The 20,110-nt window shown below is 40.3% G+C and overlaps 1 protein-coding gene across 1 annotated transcript in view; it reads right to left on the minus strand.

Moving 5' to 3' along the window:
* Positions 1–763: 763 nt before the first annotated feature.
* Bod1l1 (biorientation of chromosomes in cell division 1 like 1) overlaps positions 764–20,110 on the minus strand; it is a 43,678-nt gene continuing 24,331 nt past the window's right edge. Inside the window, exons 11-26 of the mRNA XM_042674722.1 lie at positions 19,535–19,599; positions 18,425–18,509; positions 15,043–15,086; positions 13,524–13,581; positions 11,383–11,453; positions 10,468–10,540; positions 8,823–8,902; positions 8,466–8,547; positions 8,082–8,155; positions 7,058–7,133; positions 6,928–6,962; positions 5,778–5,823; positions 2,770–2,819; positions 2,593–2,677; positions 2,029–2,182; positions 764–948 (exon numbers count right to left, since the gene is read on the minus strand). Of these exons, the coding sequence (XP_042530656.1) occupies positions 831–948; positions 2,029–2,182; positions 2,593–2,677; positions 2,770–2,819; positions 5,778–5,823; positions 6,928–6,962; positions 7,058–7,133; positions 8,082–8,155; positions 8,466–8,547; positions 8,823–8,902; positions 10,468–10,540; positions 11,383–11,453; positions 13,524–13,581; positions 15,043–15,086; positions 18,425–18,509; positions 19,535–19,599 (1,196 nt within the window). The 3' untranslated portion in view covers positions 764–830. The remainder of the gene's footprint in view (positions 949–2,028; positions 2,183–2,592; positions 2,678–2,769; positions 2,820–5,777; positions 5,824–6,927; positions 6,963–7,057; positions 7,134–8,081; positions 8,156–8,465; positions 8,548–8,822; positions 8,903–10,467; positions 10,541–11,382; positions 11,454–13,523; positions 13,582–15,042; positions 15,087–18,424; positions 18,510–19,534; positions 19,600–20,110) is intronic.

Consider the following 20,110-nt stretch of genomic DNA (forward strand, 5'->3'; position numbering starts at 1 on the left):
CGAATGCTGGCCGGGGTGAAGGGGCTTAACTTTACCAGAACCAGGATCTCTCGCGGCAGTGGGGCTGGTGGTAAAGTCACAGATGCAAGTATAAGCTAATAACAAGCTACATTCTTAAAAAAGTCACGACTGTGAACACAAAGTAATGGTGACCCTTTCTTTAGCTACAACTACTCGACTTGGATACATGCGCAAGTTTCTGTAGAGTTTCCTGCCAGGTCATATTCAGCGAGTTACAGGGCAGGCAGAGGTTCTAAAAAAAATTATTTACTAATGACTGCATAGCATTTAAAACCCTTTTTCATTAAAAAAAATAATAAAATAAAATAAACAGATATATAGTAAAGTTCACAGATAAGATTTCTCTGTAAAATAAATAAAGTGTTCATTGATTAGCATCATACATAGAGTAAAATACAACCTATTTTTACATGTTTATATACTGTACACAGACCTCCAGGAAGCAGCCTGGAGTCTCAGGGCTGGAAGGGCTGCATGGGGGCGGGCGGGGGGGAAGGAAATCCCAATTTTGCATGTTCAAATATACAACTACTTTGTTGAATTCAGATACAAAGTAAACTTACTTTCCTTTATCTGAAGTGAATGTACATAGTATCTTCTATGAACAATAGTTTATAAAGCTGTTTAAAACACAACAAGAAAAAGCTTGCACCTAGGAACTTAGAGCACATGCACATCCTTTTCTTGAGCTTTTTTTTTTTTTTTTTTAAAGCCCCGATTCCCGAGGCTCTCCCTCCCTCCCTCCTTCTCGATTCCCGAGGCTCTCCCTCCCTCCCTCCTTCTCAGCGCGCTGTCCTCCTGAGGAGGCATTATCGTTTCACCTTCTTCCCAGGAGCTTCCTCCACCCTCTGCTGACCCCTCGTTCGGGCCCCAGGAGGGCTGGCTTCTCTTTTGCGCTTGGTAGAAGGCGAGAGCTGCATCTTTGATCTGCATGAAATGAAAGCCAAGGCAATGGGACAAGTTAAAAGCAGCTGCTTCAAATAATTTAGTAGTTCTCCAAACAGTTCAATCGTTTTTAACTTGACCGCTAGGAGAGCATCCCAACACAGGACAAGGAGCTGAGAGAGGAGCACAGGGCCCTGGAGAAGCACTGAGGCCTGCCCTGTGCTTGGCCTCCAGCCCTGCCGACTCGTTTCCTCCTCTGGCCCCTCACTCTACCTGTGTACCCCAAACATCAACTACCCACACACATGTCCCCTCAAGAACACAGAAATAGGGGCTGGGAAGGTGGCTCAGTGGTAGAGTGCTTGCCTTGCATGCCTGAGGCCCTGGGTTCGATTCCTCAGCACCACATAAGCAAAAAGAAAAAAGCCAGAAGTGGCGCTGTGGCTCAAGTGGTAGAGCACTAGCCTTGAGCTGAAGAGCTGAGGGACAGTGCCCAGGCCCAGAGTTCAGGCCCCACGACCGAACCAAAAAAAAAAAAAGAACACAGACATAATATAATGTATAACAGAATTGAGAGGGGAAAAAAAATTCACTAGTTTGCCCAAACTGAATTGACCATGGTACTTTTCCCCCTCCTCTCTCTCTTCTAGAGGCTTCTGGCTATAATGTGGAACTACCATTTACATATGAAAAAGTACTCAGATCCAGACAGTTTCCTAGGGCCAACGCATGTGGTATCAGAGCCATGCCTAATTTCCCTGCTCCCAGGGCTAAGTTCTGAGTGTAAGGCCTGTGTTTTCTGTGTCTCCACGCTCACTCATGGTGAGCATGCTCATGCTCAGCAGCGTCTGAGCCACTGCCGATGCTTAAGAAAAATTGTGGACGCACTGATGCAAACAAGCGTCTAAACTTAGCAGCGACTCCAGACAAGATCCTCCAAAGAGTTTAAGACAGGCAAGGGGCTCCACAAGGAGATGCAGACTGGCCAAGTCTGAGAGCATAGAACTCTGCTGAAGATAAACTACCAGCAGCAGCTCCACTAGAGCAGGTGTGACAGGGTTCAAGGTGATGCCCAGGAACCTGGAGCTGTTAATGACAGCAGTTCTGGGCTGTCCCCATTACCTCTGTGCCTCAGACCTGGTGGTGGATCTGGTGGTGGCACCAGAGGGCTCATCATCTTCCTCCTCCTCTTCTTCCTCATCAGACTCTTGATCTTTTTTGTCCTCAGTTGCTTCAGAAACTGATTTCTGGCGTTTTCTCTCTGGCTCTGAGGAGTCTGTGAAGATAGAAGGGTAACACCTGGCTCATGCAATTCCCAGACACTTCCAAATGAGAGGCCTCGAGTGTAGAACTGAGGCTAGGAGGGCCTGCAGGTAGAAGAAGTGGTTTTCCACTTCCTTTTATTTCAGCACTTGCAATTCACAACTGTTTAACTTAATCTCAAACACATTTGGGATCGTTTACTTATGCAGTTCACAGCCAGCATTTTTGAAAGGTTCACATGCACTTGGAGAAAGCATCTGGGATGTACCATTTCTGACACAGGATTAGAGCCATTTCACACAGATTTACATAATAGCAATGCTGGATTTCTCTTTATCCAAAGAACAATGTGAACAAGAGGTGAATTTTTTTTCCTGAAATATATCATAAAGCTTTGTAATAAAGAATGTGCTAGAGTCATACCGGTGTCATCTGACAGTGTGAGGGAGCGCTTGGGCTTCCTTCCTCTCCGACGCACAGTGGCTACTGGTCTTTCTTCATTGTCATCCTTGAAACAATGAAATTCATTTGGAAAAGTTGGTTTCTTGAGCACTAAGTTAATTTCTAAACAAGATATCTTGGTAAGAAATTAGCACTTACATTGCTTATACTCCTTTCTTGTGAGTTGGCTGTTTCTTTATTGGACTCATCTTTAAAAAAAAGGAAATTTATACATTAATTGTTTATTACTATTGTATTTCAACAATGAGTGTGATTTGTTACATGTAATATACCAGTGATACACAGTCACACAATTTACCATTTCTTTTTACTAGGTAACTAAAGGTTGCTATAAGTTAGGAAACCATAGATTTCATTTCTGATTTGCAACAAGAAGTCTGTGTGATCAGGGCAGGTCATTTAAATGCTCTGATTGCTGGGGTTCACCTATAAGATAAGGAGTTAGGCTCAACAATCTTTATGGACTTTCTCAGCTCAAATGCAACCACAAATGAAGGAAACGTGTATGTAAGATACCTAAGATCATCAGAAACTACAGGCTGAGATGACATATGGGTTGTAGATTTCTTATCCAATATACTTGGAACTACAAGGGCTTCAGATTTTGGTACATTTGCATAAACATAATGAGGTATCTTGGGGGTAGAACAGGGAATTCACTTACATATGTCATATACATCTTACACATACACAGAGCCTAAAGGTAATTTTGTGCACAATGTGTTCTGACTGGGAACCATCACATAAGGCCGGGCATAGAATTGCCTACTAGGGTACCACTCATATGTTGGCATTGGATTTTGAAGCATTTCAGATTTCACATTAAGGATGCTTGACCTACACTGCTCTTAAATCTAATGTAGCTCTATAAATATCGTAATCCCCGCTTACTGTTTGAATAACTCTTCAGTAATTTGTTCAGAGTCATAGAACTAACGAGTAGAGTGATAGTTGGAATTGTTTTGACTTCAAATGACTTAGATAAGGGCAACTGAACTAGTACCTATCGTAATCCTGTTCATGTGGTTTATGGGTGCCTAGGCTTTATATATTTGTTTTTTTTTTTTGGTCCAGTCGTGGGGCCTGAACTCTGGGCCTGGGCACTGTCCCTCAGCTCTTCAGCTCAAGGCTAGTGCTCTACCACTTGAGCCACAGCGCCACTTCTGGCTTTTTTCTTTTTGCTTATGTGGTGCTGAGGAATCAAACCCAGGACCTTGAGCATGCAAGGCAAGTGCTCTACCACTGAGCCACCTTCCCAGCCCTATACATTTGTTTTAAGTAGATACTAGAACTTCCTGAAAATGGTTTTAAAAAAAACAAAACACTAAAGACTAGTTAGTCTATTATTGGAAGCTAAAATCATGTGCTTGTTTGTTAAGATACATAAAACTCATCGCTTAAGTAGCTCCCTTTTCTGCACGTTCAATAAACTGAGATTGGCAAATTAATACATAAAGTCAACAGAGAAGGGCTGGGAAGGTGGCTCAGTGGTAGAGCGCTTGCCTTGCATGCCTGAGGCCCTGAGTTCGATTCCTCAGCACCACATAAGCAAAAAGAAAAAAGCCGGAAGTGGCGCTGTGGCTCAAGTGGTAGAGCGCTAGCCTTGAGCTGAAGAGCTGAGGGACAGCGCCCAGGCCCGAGTTCAGGCCCACGATTGGACCAAAAAAAAAAAAAGTCAACAGAGAAGTCCAGTTTTAAATGGTCACTGTTACCCAGACACAGAAAATTACTACTAAATTACAACTCCACAACATGATCACAGAGCTTAAATTATTGTCTTTAAAGGATACTCAAGAGGTGAAGGTTTTTTGCTATTTGGATTTAACATATTATAACATTATAGGTAATAGTGAATTAAAACACAATCAGATTCAGCTGGGCGCCAGTGCCTCAGGTCAATATTGTTAACTATTCAGGAGGCTGAGATCTGAGGATCACAGTTTGAAGCCACCCTGGGTAGAAAAGTCTGAGAATCTCCAATTAACCACCAAAAAAGCCAAAAGTGGGGTTGTGGCTCAAGTGGTAGAGTAATAGCCTTGAGCAAAAAAGCTAGGAGACAGTATCTGAGGCCGAGTTCAATCCCTAAGACAGGCAAAAAACAAACAAACAAATAATCCCCTAAAAAAATACAAAAAAACCAAAAAGCAAACAGAAAACCAACCAGACTCTGAATCCTCCCTCTCATTTTTAGCAAACACCATGAGACAAAAACACTAAAGTATAACCAAAAGCTCTCACATAGTTAAATGTGGGAACAACTGAGAACAGGCTTTAAATAGACTGAGAGGACAAAGCACAACAAAACCAAAACCCCAAATCTGGAAAGTGTCTGTCATAGATAAAGAATGCTCCCATTCTCTTCTCACTTTGAGGTAATCATTCTCAAGATTTTGGAGTATATTTTCTCCTTGGACTGAAGATAAAATGTAATCTTTTCAGTTCTAGGTTCTGTTAAGGTACATAGGCAACTTTAAAAAGTATTACTCCTGGGCTGGGAAGGTGGCTCAGTGGTAGAGTGCTTGCCTTGCATGCATGAAGCCCTGGGTTCAATTCCTTAGCACCACATAAGCAGAGAAAGCCAGAAGTGGCCCTGTGGCTCAAGTAGGTAGAGTGCTAGCCTTGAGCTGAAGAGCTGAGGCATAGCACCCAGGCCCTGAGTTCAGGCCCCAGGACCATAAAAACAAAACAAACAAAAAAACAAAAGTATTACTACTCTCAGAGCAGTGTATTTCTGTCTTGTGATAACACTGTTCATTTCCAGGCTAAAAAAGGATTTGTTGCCTAAACAAATCCAGCCAATTATGATTTGGATAGTGAGGTGCAGTGATGTCCATGGATGTAGTAATGCCTTCATTATTTTGCCTCCCACTTCCTTTACTTTCCTCTCTGAAGGTTGTACAGACTTCTTCAACGAAGAAATGCTCAGCTCACAGAAGAAGAAGATAAATATATTCATGTATGTTCATATATAACGGTTAACAGGACCACTCAAGTCCCTGACAAACAGGAAGTCTAAAATCTTCCCTAATAGCCAGCACCCCCGAGAGCTTACAAATGAAACCACTTTGACATTTTTTTGTGTGTATGGGCTGAAAATACACCAGACTCCTTACTGTTACATAGAGCAAAATACTGTAGGTACATACCTGTTTGTGTTACTTTCAACTTGCTGCTTGGTGGAGACTGTTCTACCTAAGTTTTAAAAAATAAAAGATTGAATTTAGGAGTTTATCATTAACACGTAAAGATGGTTTAAGACTGACATTCATTATGCAGACAGGATATTGGCACCTATTTTCTACAGCTGGTCAAATACGCCTAGCACAGTGCCCCAAACCTCAGCCACCGTGCTGTGACATTAGAGGAAGAGTAGTAGAGGTAACACCTCAGGGCCAAGGTGTTTACCAGGCCCTGCAACCAGTGAACCATTTCGTAATTGCTGTCTTGCAAGTATACTATAAGAGAAATACTACTTTGCGGGCAGGGAATCTGAACCAGAGGGTCAGATGACTGGGAATAAGTGGCAAAGGTGAGGTTTGAACCCATGCGCTTTCGTTAGGTCCGTGCGCATAGCTGTCCTCCTTATCATGCCACCATGCAATGAAGCTTGACCCAGTGACTTCACTGGGGGCACACTTCAGGGTCAAAGGTAAATAGTGTCAGAAAGATAAAAGTATCACGGATGATTCTTTTGTACTAAAAGCTGTGAGAGTAGTAGTCAAAGAGAGTAGTTAAGGGGCTGGGAAGGTGGCTCAGTGGTAGAGTGCTTGCCTTGCATACCTGAGGCCCTGGGTTCGATTCCTCAGCACCTCATAAGCAAAAAGAAAAAAGCCAGAAGTGGTGCTGTGGCTCAAGTGGTAGAGCGCTAGCTTTGAGCTGAAGAGCTGAGGGACAGCGCCCAGGCCCAGAGATCAGACCCGACAACCAGACCCCGCCAAAAAATAAAGAGTAGTTAAGACAGACACCTCAGATGTGTCTCTCAAAAAGATACTACCTCAAAATTGTATAGAATTTCTATTAACAAGGATGACTATAAGAATCTAACTTCCTAAATAAATCTACATGATTAATCTCCAGTGGGAGTAGAAAAGAACAATTAATATAATTCTGCTTACATAAAGGCATCAATAATTAAAATACTATGTGAATGGCTATCCAGATTTTAAGAAAGTCTTTCAAAGCTTTCTAAGTATTTAAAAAATGAAGTAGTTTAAAATACTAGATATTGGAGCATACCATTTACATGTCAAGAGCAAGTATTTGAAAGGTTCATTTCTTATCCTTGCAATTACTTACAGTGACAATGCCAGTATCTGTTTTGGTGTCGTCTTCTATTTAAAAAACAAAATAAAACAAAACATAAGCAAAACTTAGAAAATCAAGAGTGAAAATCTGTGTGTGAATTGAAGATGTACAAAATACCTACTCGATTTTAATGTTGCTTCTATAGGGTATTTACGAGGTCGTCCTCTTTTTCTTTTAATAATTACCGGCTGATCTTCCTAAGGGAGAAATGGGAGGAAAAAGTCCAGCAAGGAAAGAATAGTTGTATTTTCTATTCTAGTAATAGTTTATTTCTTCAAAAAGAGATTGACAGTTCCATTCTAAGAGGGCTCAAATCCCAGCTTTGTCACTTAGGCAAGGATGCTACTGTGCAGGCGGTCTCTCTCTCTCTCTCTACAATCCCCTCACCTGATCACAGCAGATGAACAAGGAGGCCATGGGAATAAGGAATAAGTATGACCTGCGGCCTCATCCTTCTCAAAGGACTGTGTGTGCCCCAGGATGCCTAGGATTTCATTCAGTACACTCGTGGCCAAATATTTTCTTATCTACTGGCTTTCTCAAATGGATAAGGAAACCCAAAAAGAGCCATTAAAATTCTGGCAATCGGAGCAATGGTTACTAGAAGCTTGGCTGATATTCAGGCATATGTCCCTGATTTAAGGGGCTGTCTCAGGCCACTGGCATTCTCTGCCCAATAGACAAACCCCATAGACTCTGTCTGACTGGGCAGGGCGGAAGGGTCTGTCTGCAGTTGCAGCCTCCCAGGAGCCCAGGAACTTCCTTGCCTCATGAAACTTAGGTCCTCTCTGCTGCTGCTCGCTGCTTGTGTTTCCTTCTGCTGGACTCCAGAGTTCAGGCAGCCTCCTGCTGCTGCCCTGGCCTGCTATCTGGCCAGACAGTGTCAAGCTGACATGGCCCTGGTATACAGAGGTACACCGACCCTATATAACCATACTGCATGTAGGTCACATACAAATGTTTTGATGAAACCAAGACAAAGGGAACAAAATTCATCATAATGACAGTGATAAAATATACTGCACAAAATAGTGTCCCCCTGCACTAAAAAAACAAAAAGCTCTCCCAAAAGTATGTACAGTAATGGTATTTAACACACTGGGTAAGCATTCGACACTTGAGTAAGTATGAAAGACCGTTCTCACTTCCTGTGATTTGACGCCGTCATCTTCATTCTGCTCCGTCCTGTCACCAGTGGCTTCACTGCTGCTAAATTCATCTGCAGAAAAGGCAGAGCGGGCTGTAGCATTAGTGGCCATGGCCAGCCTCCACCTGGCCCAGGGGCTTATCAGAGGGACCGCCTGACGGTGGCCACGCTCGCTCCATTTACACTTCCCCCTCATCAAAACCCCTAAGCCTGAGTTCACCTAAACCAAGAAGCAGCATACTTTTAGAAGAACATGATCCAAATGAATAGGTCATTCCAAAGTATATGAATGTAATCGCGGACACAGGGAAATCAAGGCAAATGCTGCAGCTGGTGAGCTCAGCGAGAGGGGCTGGCGCTCACACCCCAGGCTTTCCCTCACCTTTTTCTTCGGCCTGTGTAGCGCTGCTGTTCGTCTTGGAACTTATTTTAGGCAACTCCTCCAGATCTCCGGAGCTCTCTTCCTATAGACAAGGTAAACAAAACAAGATTTTTTCTTGAACTTAACTTTGACTCCATTCACCCTCCTCAAAGCTCACCTCAACAATTTCCTAGCTGTTTTTTAGAGTAGTTAATTGAAAAACAGTTTTCTTTCTTTTATTAAAAGTAACCATCACTGCTGCAAGTGAGACTATAAAAGCAAGGTAAGAAGACTATTAGAATAAAAAAATTCTAAGTATTCCCAGTGATATAATCAGATTACCCCACAAACTTAAAATTACTATGCAGGAAAAAATACCTTTGTATCTCGTGGCTCAGTCGTGGAACACTGGCTCAGTGCTGTTTCCATTCCGGAATCCAGGACACGGGGACTATCATCTGGAAATCAGTTTGGACAGAATCACAAAAGAAGGAAAGCTAAATGAAAAGTGAAACTTGCAGTTTTATTTTCAAGCAGTTTGAGACTTCTTTTTCTTAGGTTTGTGATTCAGTAAAGCTAAAAGTTATTATAAATTTATCTAAAATGTCATATGATTTGAGCACTGAAAACTAATTTTTGGCCCTGGCAAAGTAAAAGAACATTAAACAAATAAACAAAAAATCTCCAAATTCTCACCAAAAAAATACTGTTTTATGGAAAGGGCTTAGTATTTTCCAGAGATATTTTCTTCCAATTTCCTGAATGAGTTACCACTTAGGGGCATAGCTTAGTGATCAAGACCATGGGCTATGCAATCAGATTTGCTTGGTACTAGGTAGACATAGCCTGTCAGGGACTTAATTCCTTTTTATTTATTTTGTGCCCGTCTTGGGGCTTGAACTCAGGGTCTGGGCCTGTCCCTGAGCTTTTTTGCTCAAGACTTGTGGCTCTATTACTTGAGCAACAGCTCTACTTGCAGCTTTTTTGGTATTTCATTAGTGATAAGTCTAATGGACTTTCCTGCTTGGGTGGGCTGGCTTCGAAAGTCAGTCCTCAGATCAAAGCCTCAGATCAAAGCTAGGATTACAGGTGTGAGTTACTGGCACCTGGCTTAATTAATTTATTTAATCCCTACCATCCCTAACTCACAGAATTAGTTTAAGGATAGAATGGGAGTGATACTTTATTCTATGTATTGTACCTGAATCTGATACGAACTCAATAAATTGCTACAAAATAATATCATAATATCACAATAATGTCTCAACTAAAAAGGGAAAAGCATTTCTCTACTGTTCTCTATATATTTACTAAGTAAAACCTTTATTCATTTCTATTTTGTGAGGTATTAAAAGAGAAGATCTCTGCATTGTCTAACACAAGGAGTCACTCGCAACCAGTGGCTATTAAAATGAACGAAACAACAATTAAAAATTCAGTTTTTCATTCACAGCAATCACATCCGAGTCTCTTCAGCCACACTGTATGGATAAGGCACCCATGGAACATTTCTGTCCCTCGGAGAGTTCTGTTGGATGGCACTGTTGCAGGCCAGCAGCACCGAGGGCGGGGGCAACCACATATGCTTTGGCTGTAAGTGCTTCACTTGCTCTGCAGGGCACATGGTCATGGTTCAAAGCACAGGGCTCAGCAGCACTTGCCACAGGCCCACAGACCCTAATGGTGTCAATCCATATTAGATTAGCCTCATGAGCTGTGAAGAAGATAGTTACTTCCCTCAAGAATTCTTTTTTTGTTTGTTTGTTTGTTGTAGGGCCTGGGCACTGTCCCTCAGCTCTTCAGCTCAAGGCTAGTGCTCTACCACTTGAGCCATAGCACCATTACCGGCTTTTTCTGTGTATGTGGTGGTGAGGAATTGAACCCAGGGCCTCATGCATGCAAAGCAAGCACTCTACCACTGAGCCACCTTCCCAGCCCATCAAGAATTCTTTTGCTGGCCCACTCTTCTGGATATAAATGTAACAGAGTTTTTAAAGATGTCTAAAAAATATATTCTAAATACCCAGTTCGTCTTCTGAGGAGGGGCAAGGCTTCTTTCTTTTTCTTTTTGGCAGATGCCTTTCTTCCTCTTCAACCTGGAATTAAGAATGACTATAATAAAAACCAACAGAATCTGGGCCAAATCAACTTCAGTGGTGGCACACAAATAATAGCTTCTACACTTTGGAGTAGGTTGATACATAAATTAAAAAATATAATATAGACTTGATTAGTAACAGTTCTGGACTAACTCTAAACTTGACTCTTATTTTAGATTTGGATGTATATCTATATAAAATATCAAAATCTGATTCTGGTTACATAGCCTATTTCAATAATTCTAAAACACAAACTACAGAAAAATTTTCATCTCATCATCTCTGAAGTCTAGCACTATTCTACATCAATGGAATTTCATAATTTATTAGTATTTTTCTACTGTTAGGGGGCCATTAAACATGTGCTCCTAAGGTAGATGAAAAATAACACATAAAGAAATATTCCGGGACTGGGAAGGTGGCTCAGTTGTAGAGTGTTTGCCTCGCATACATGAGGCCCTGAGTTCGATTCCTCAGCACCACATAAGCAGAAAAGGCCAGAGAAGGTACTATGGCTCAAGTGGTAGAGCACTAGCCTTGAGCTGAACAGCTGAGGGACAGCGCCCATGCCCAGAGTTCAGGCCCCACAACTGACAAAAGAGAAAAAAAAAAGAAAAAAGATTCTGATATTCTGACTGTATAACATAGATATTTCTCCCCAAATCCTGAGGTCTGCTAAATTGTGTCAACATTATAACTGCATATGCAGATACACATGATATACAGAACTCCTGATAATCCACTCAACTTATTACAGGCTTCCTAATGCTTTTCAGGGAATACAGACAAGAACACAACACATAATACATGAAATGCTTGAGTTTATTATGAAAACTTACCTCTTTAGGATTTGTTTCAACACTGTGATCTCTTACAGTTTCTGCGGTGTCTTTTCTACCACTGTATATCTCTGCATAGTAAATACAGCAAAAAAAAAGTATTCAATATTTTTTAATCTGGTTCTCATTTTAGGTGTATGTGTTGATGGAGGGCAGCAAGAAACTATCTTGAGCAGCAGTGATATAAGAGGTATGCAACAGACAGACCACAAAAGACTTTTGATGGGATACCCTAACAGTATTGTCAGGTTAAGTTTCATTTTCTCCCATTTTTAGATATAAGTAAACAGGGTCCTGGAAGTAACATTTCCAGGGCCACAGCACTGGATTTTATACAGCAGATGTCCAAGTGTTCCCTAAATGGTACTAAGAATCTCAGGAAAACAACAAAATACTGTACCAGTCATCAGATGAGCAAGTACCACCTTAAGACAACTGGGCACTCTAAGATACTGAAAGAGTGCCTATAACTCAACTACTCCACATTAGAGATGCAGCAACAATCATATGTTCTAGAAAGCAGCTCCAAGGGCATGCAAAGAGCACTTTTTGTAAAAGTTACAGAAAACCCTAAATGTCCACCAACAGAAGCAGCAAAAAAAGAAAAAGGTTGTATTCACATAATGGAAACAGTAATTAAAATAATAACGTAGCTAGAACAGACTAATCAATAGGATAAAATCTCAGAACATATTTATAAGGGAGCAAATAAGGTAAAGTAAGTAATATATAGAACAACCTCATTCACCTGACCTAGGACATCTATGCTCAATGTTGCTCATGAAACCAGAAACGTCTGCTCAATGCGGAATAGTGGTCCCCTCTGGATGGGTACAACAAGGAAAGAAGACTGTGACTAGGAAGGGACAGCGAAGGTATCTGTGGCAATTTTAAGTATAAGAACATGTTAAATTTGAAGATATAACAATACTAGGTAACAGGTATATGAATATTTATCATTATTATCAGTTTGCTTTTGTTTGAAATATGATACAACATGTTACACAATAAGATTGTGAAGTCAAGTACTGCTGGTTCACAACTGTAATCTTAGCAAATGGATCTAGAGGACTGTAGTCCCAGGCTAGCCCAGGGAGAAGAATCTGAGAGACTACACTTCCATAACAACCAACAACAAGTCGTCTGAAGGTGTGGCTTAAGTGATGGGGTGCCAGCTGAGCAAAGGTACTGACAAGTGTGAGTCCTAGAGTTCAAACCCTGATGCCAGAACACACACACGTGTGTGCAAGCACAAACACACAAACTACAACTGCATTAACAAAGTCCTGGGCTCAATCCCCAGCATAGCAAAGATGTGTTTGAGCTAGATGTTGGATGCTCATGCCTCTAATGCTAGCTATTCAGGAGACTCAGATATGAGGATCACAGTTTGAAGCCAGTCTAGGCAGGAAGGTCTACAAAACTATCTCCAATTAACCAGCAAAAAGCCAGAAGTGGTAGTGTCAGTTTTGAACAAAAAAGCCACGCAAGAGTGCAAAGTGCTAAGTTCAAGCCCTATTACCCTGCACACAATCTCCCCCCATATAAATGGGTCTATTCCACACACACACACACACACACACACACACACACACACACACACACACACACACACACACACACACACACACACACAAATAGAGAACCTACAAAATGAGTAGGAACAAACAAAATTCTATATTTTTGGTAAGAAGAAAATTATTAGTCTACAGAGTGGCCTGCATAAGCTATGGCTAATGAGGCCTGACCCACATACGTATGTCCTTGATCTGTTGCTAAATTGAGACTACTTGTCAGAAGTTAATATATGTTCAGGTATATATGTAGCACAGAATTTCTAGACAAAAGAAGTCTAGCTGCAGACCAGAGACTATGCATTTTATACTCACGATGAATTGAGTTCACTCTGAAGTTGCTGGCAAAGTTCTAGCAGCTACTTGAGGAAAACAAGATGTATAGTCTTGAAATTTCAACTCACCTGACCTCTCCAAGTCCCATCTTACCTAGATGTGATGTGATATTTAACATTCTCTGGATTTTATGATTTACATGAGAAAATCTGTGGGCCTGGCATACAGATGGCACTTAATGAATGCTAATGAGTTAATATTTACATGATTATAAGACATTCATTAGCTTACCTCCTTTGTTAGAAGCTTTGCTATGTTCTTCATTTACTCCTGAGTCTGAGTTTTCAACCTAAATATACAATATAAAGGGTTATGTATTCCTCACAAAAAGTTAAAGGGAAAAAAAGGAATGTATATAACCTGGTTATGTGTACAAATGCCAGAAGGAACTAGAGCACATGTTCTTTTTAATTTTCGCAGAAGCTCAACAGCATAGAGCATGTTCCTATAAAAAGTTTCAACTTAGCAAATTCATTCTTCAGTGTTTATTCTCCTGTCTTTACAACGGTTTTGACAAAAAAGAAATGAATAGAAAATTTCAAAATTCTACAGAATCTCTTCTCATTCAGAGAGCTCTATAATTTTTTCCTTTTATTTAAAAACTGAACATATGAATGTATGTGTATGTTTGATATGTATTTGTTTATTGGTCATGGGGCTTGAACTCAGGGCCTGGACACTATCTCTGAACTTTTTTGAAGGCTAGTGCTCTACTAGTTTGAGCACTTCCAGTTTTTTGGTGGTTAGTTGGAAGTAAGAGTCTCATAGACTTTCCTGCCTGGGCTGGCTTCAAATCATGATCCTCAGATCTCAGCCTCCTGAGTAGTTAATATTACAGGTATGAGCTACATTTTGTCATGTGATTAGTTGTCTGGCAACTCTTGTATCTTTGTATCTATCTCTGTAGTGATCTCTATATCTCTGTATGTATGTCTCTCTCTCTGTCTCCCCCTCTCTGTCTCTAATGAGAAAAGGGACCTCTCAATGTATCCTATGATACAGAACTTCATGACTATGTGGAAGGTGTGCCTGGCTAAGGGCAAGAGGGCAGCTGGGATTCAGGAAATTAGGTGGCAGGTAACACACGCTGGCTGGTTTGGTACATTTCAACCTCATTGAAAATCTCTGTAAATCTCAGGGTGCAAACTTGAACCAAGCCAAAAAGGGCTCTTCCTTATAAGCATAATTTGTATGAGCTTCTAGCTTACACAAGCGAGTCTCACCATGATCTCTCAGGGCCTGACAGTAAGCAAAGTTCTCCAAGTCCTCTGGGGGAATGCGAGATATTTGAAAGCATTTTACAAGATACCTACCACCTTGCTATGTATTAGGTTACCTATTAACACATTATGGCTGAACAAAACCAAACATTAGTGAAACATTCTTTCAGCCATGAAAGTGATTTTGAGAGCTACACCTGAGAAATATACATATTTATGGCAATTACACTTCAGAATCTTTAAACAAACTTTCCAAAAAGCATAAAATGATCTTTCTCAAACTGAAAATTATTTTGTCTACAGAGCCAGGAGAATTTAAGGTATTACAATCCCAATTTCAATTCTATTATGATCAAACCCACAAAGTTCAGAGTTCATCACTAGTGGCTATCAGTGAATGTGGAAAGGCCCAGTTAAAGCTTTGGTTAGCGTGCTGATCTTTAGTGGAGAGCATACTACTACACAGGACTCAGTCACTCTCAAACAAAGCAATCAATGCCAACAAAATTAAAATAATTACAGATACTTACATGTAGTAACTCCTTTTCCGATGAACACTCCCCTTGTAGCTCAGCTGTTAAAAAAATAAAGTGTGACCAATTGGGATCTACAGTATGTGCTCTGTTTTATCAGACAAGCAATGGAAACTGATGTTGCCTGTGTTCTCCTGCATTTTTGTAAAAATGTCTGAGGACCATTAAGTCAGTAATTTAACTATTCTGATAATTTGAAGCTTAGACAAAGGTAGACCTTAATGTTAATGATTAAGCCGCAATAAAACACTGGTTCATTAAAAAACAATGCCATCAAATGAAAAGTCAGATCCTATCCCCTCAAACAGCTACGGTCTGTTTATATTCTTTGGAAACTTGAAGTACAAGGTCTACTGTTTCTACTCAACAATGACAGAACACACATTTTTCTTTTAAACAACTTCCTTTTATATAAATAGATCTCTTACTGAATTGTTTCTAAACATAGTAAAGCAGTCTGAAATATAACCATGGGAACAGAAGACTATGGAATCCAAAAATGTTACTTTCTTGACAATTAACAAATGTGATGTTAATTATTTGTACTATGAAACATCCAAACCTATTTTAACCATATCAGTCCACATTTTACATAGACTGATCACCTTTAGCATGAATGACTTACTGTGGTCTTCCAGGACTAGCTGGTATTTCTGTATACAGAGGCCATTTCTGATGACTTTTATCTAAGAGGATCTAAAATCATTGACCCTATAACCTCCCCAGACAGTGGTTATAGATGGGGATTTAGGCACTTTATTCTTGGACTTTGAATAACACCAGTTCCATCATGCCTTAAGCTTCTGTATGCTCGTCTCAGTGGACAACATACTTCCATGAGTCATTTTCATCTTGATATCCCTGGTCCTCACAAGTACCTGATGTTTTGTGCAAGTGATGTTTTGTGCAAGGAAAACCTTAGAAGAGCCAAGGTGAGTGCAGTAGACATTATAGATGCCTTTAAGGCATCTTACTCATAGCCCTAGCTGTGTGTAATGTGAGATACCATGTCCTAGGAACAGTGCACTAGACTTAACCAACAAGCTACATACCTCTGGTCACAAGACTAGTCAGGACAGACACACAAACTTAAGTTCAGTGAGAATGTCTCATGATTTTGGCCTGAAAAAATAGTGCAAAACTATTTTCCACCAGGCCACAAATGAAAGACAATGACCTCTGTGGGATAAAGTGGATAGGAAACTGAGCTTCTACTGGGTGTGTCTGTGGAGGTGTCAGGACAATCCTGGTTCTGTGCTTGAATTTTTCAGTTCTGCAGACTGATACATTCTCTCTAAGCAATTGTTTGTATTTTATTATTTGCCAATAAAGTCAACTTGACTGTTCCACTGACTTGCACGGTTATTTCAAAAACATAAAGAAGCTGAGCACTGGTTGCCCATTCCTGTAATCTTAGCTACTCAGGAGGATGAGATCTGAGGATTGTGGTTTGAAACCACCCAGGAAAGGGAAAGTCTGTGAGAATCTATCTCCAGTTTTCCATCAAAAAGCTGGAAGTAGAGTTTTGGCTCAAGTGGTAGAGTGCTAGCCTTGAGCAAAAAATCCTCAAGGACAGTGGCCAGGCACTGAGTTCTCGTCATAAATGTGTAAAGGTTCAAAAGTTCCTAGTTTGCTGAGTGCAGGTGGCTCAAGCCTATAATCCTGGTTCAAAGTCAGCATGGGCAGGAAAGGCCATGAAACTCTTATCTCCAATAAACTATCAGAAAACCAGAAGTGGCACTGTAGCTCAGTGGTAGAGCGCCAGCCTTGGGGTGAAGAGCTGAGGGATAGTATCCAGGCCCAGAGTTCAAGCCCCTAGTACTTTACTTTTTATCCTTTCTTCTTTTTTTGGTCTGGGGCACTGATGATTGAATGCAGGGCATTGTGTATGGCATGCCAAAATCTACCAGTGAGCTTATACCCTCCACCCCCCATTCTATTTTTCTTCTTACATCTGATTCAGAAGAAAACAATCCACTATAGTCACAATTCTCATTCCCATTTTCTTTTCTTTTCTTTTTTTTTTTGGGTCCGGTTGTGGGACCTGAACTCTGGGCCTGTGTGCTGTCCCTCAGCTCTTCAGCTCAAGGCTAGCACTCTACCACTTGAGCCACAGTGCCACTACCAGCTTTTTACTTTTTGCTTATGTGGTGCTGAGGAATCGAACCCAGGGCCTCAGGCATGCAAGGCAAGCGCTCTACCACTGGGCCACCTTCCCAGCCCTCATTTCTATTTTCTTAACCAAATGCTTTTCAAACTGTGATCAAGTTCCATCAACCACACAAAGGGGGTAAGTTTCCCAGGTTTCTACCAAGGGAATAGTAAGGGCCAAACTAACATCATGTAAATAGTAAGATATTACTGCTTTATGAGCTTATGAACACATAATAGTTTTTTAGAGATCAAAGATGTATCCACAATTAATGAAAAATTTATTCATATCTGACCACAAGGGTTGGGGACGTAGATCAGTGAAAGAATACTTGCTTAGTATTTGTAAAACCCAGGATTCAATCCTTACCATACACGTCCATACAAAAATCAACATGTAAATCAAACAGTTAGAAAGAGAATGTGAACAAATAGAGAAATGAACTGCCTTCTTTTAAACTAGATTTGAAGAGATTTGCAAATAAAGATAAAATGTCACCTTTCTTACTAAATTTTGTTGTTTTGGGAAATTCAGCTATTTTCTACAAAAAAAAAAAAACCCTAACAGTAAATTACTTATATTGAATTATTTCATAACATCCTTAATTTTATTTCTTACCTGAAAAGTATCAATTTAAAATCAACAGAGCAAATGCTCTTTGAGATTTTCATTAACCTTTCACAATATAAAGCAGCCTTCAGATCAAAATGTTTGAGAGTGCTGCCATGATCCTTTCTGAATTTCAGATTCTCTCCTAAAAAAAAATCCTCAGTGTAAAGAGAACATTGTGCAGACTAAGAAGAGGCTATGTAAGCTTAGAGCTGAGAGTAGCTTCACTGCTGTTACTAGGGCAGAAGCCATAGTTCAGACCAAGAGCCAATGGTGTCAAGTATGTATTTATGCTGCACAACAGCCTTCTGGGAATGACCAAGTCTTTGGATATAGGGTGTGTAGAAATACTTTAGGAAAAAGCATTGGCTCCAAAACAGCTTTGTTTCTGCTACTGTTGGAGAAATCGGATTTAAACAATTACTTCACATAAAAAAGGCTTTTCAATGAGAAAAATATGTTAAAAATGAAAGAGCAAAGAATTTCTTCTGATAAAGGTAAGAAGTGAATGAACTCATCAAGTGTACCAGTTTCACTGTCAACCAGTATTGATTTTTACACTAGTATGAAAGGTAAAAAACATGCAGAGGAAAAACCACGACTACTATAAAAACTTACCTATTTCACTCAGCTTGCCCTCACAGGGGCTTTCTGAGACTGCTGGCATTTCATGATTTTTTTCTTCCTCTGAAGGCACAAATGTCTAAAAAAATCCAAAGCACCATAAAAAATAAGTTAACTGAGATTTTTACAAGGAGGCAAGACCAGTTTCCAGTGAATTAAAACAAATGAAAACTCCTGTATTTTGAAATATAGAAATCTGCTTTTGTACCAACCGAACTGAAAATGGGCTTGTCAGCTTTCACCAACAAAATAAAACAAAAATAAGAAAAAACCAGTCTAATATGGCAGCCATGAAAGGTTCCATGGCACAAAGTGGAAGTCCAATTTAGCAAAACAAACATGGCCTTGCCTCTCTGCCTACAATGCTTTCTTCCAGTGTTTTCTGGTAAATGTTGACTCTGCTTACAGATTTCTACTGACATGTAAGGCCTCCTGTCTGCCTGACCACTGCTCCTTTTCATTACGTTGTAAAGTTGTGCTTCCTCTATATTGATCCTAACCCACGAAAGGGTCTCTATTCACCGTCACATTGCCACATATAGGCTGACAGTGCTATGCAGTGAAGCTGGAAAAAGGGCAAAGAGACTAAATGGTGTAAAACACAGGCCATCCTAAAATCAAGGAAGATTTTACTTTAAATGATAAGCCATGGGAAATTTGAAGCACAGCAATAATAGGACCTAATTTCTATTTTTAAAGACAAAGCACATGGCTTATTGTAGACCTGAGGAGGGCTGGAAAAGTAGAAATCTAATGGGAGGCAACTGTAGCAGCAGCTAAGATGAAGGAGGAAGCTGCAGAACTAGCAATAGATGGCTTCATGCTGTGGATCTTCTAAGATTTGGTAATGGGTTAAATATAGGAATAGGGCAAACTGAAGGTGACCTCTAGATTCTGGCTAAAGGAAGCAGAATTGTGGATGGCACTGTTTACTATTTTTGAGGTGCTTGGTTTCTCTTCCACAAGACAAGGCAATGACAGAAACAGCTGAGAGTATAATGCTCACAGATGCCACATACTACACGCAAGTACGCATGCACACTTAAACCGAGTGAAATGACACATAAGCACTGATAGTTCACAGAACTGAGTTATCAGCCATACCTCAGTTTTCAAGTTGTTTGTCAGCTCAGACACTCGCAGAACATTTGATGGAGACGCTTTATTGCCTAATGAAAATCAAAATGGTTAACACCAACTTAAGAATTTAATTGCTAAATACACTTGGTAGACCAAGTCATCTTACAATGAGAGACCAAAGGAAGGTTTGCTGGTTTATCTCACTGTAAGTAGAAATGGATTATTTTGTGTGAAAAGAATCGGAAAATAGAAGTCATTTACTCCTTTGTGGGAGTCAAACTGTTTCTTGCTTGTACAGTAAGATGGCTGCCCAGATAAAAAAGGATACAGTATTATTTGTGTAGTCATCTTATCTGACAGGATCTTTCTAGTCACACCAAACTGTATGCAATCACTGACGTACACACTTAAGATGATTTATGACTAGGTTCTCTTTGAGTCTTGCCTATATAGCAACATTGAACACAAAGCTTTAAAAAAAGTGAGGCAGACCCAAATGCAATTTCTCAAGTGGACCATCAATTTTACTTAGGTCTTGCCTCTTTTTCTCCCATGCTCTTCTTGTAGTTGTTGCTTGTCCAGTTTCCTTTATTTTCCTCA

Source organism: Dipodomys spectabilis, unplaced genomic scaffold (assembly GCF_019054845.1).
Source record: "Dipodomys spectabilis isolate Male_0828 unplaced genomic scaffold, ASM1905484v1 ptg000021l, whole genome shotgun sequence".
Classification (NCBI taxonomy): Eukaryota; Metazoa; Chordata; class Mammalia; order Rodentia; family Heteromyidae; genus Dipodomys; species Dipodomys spectabilis.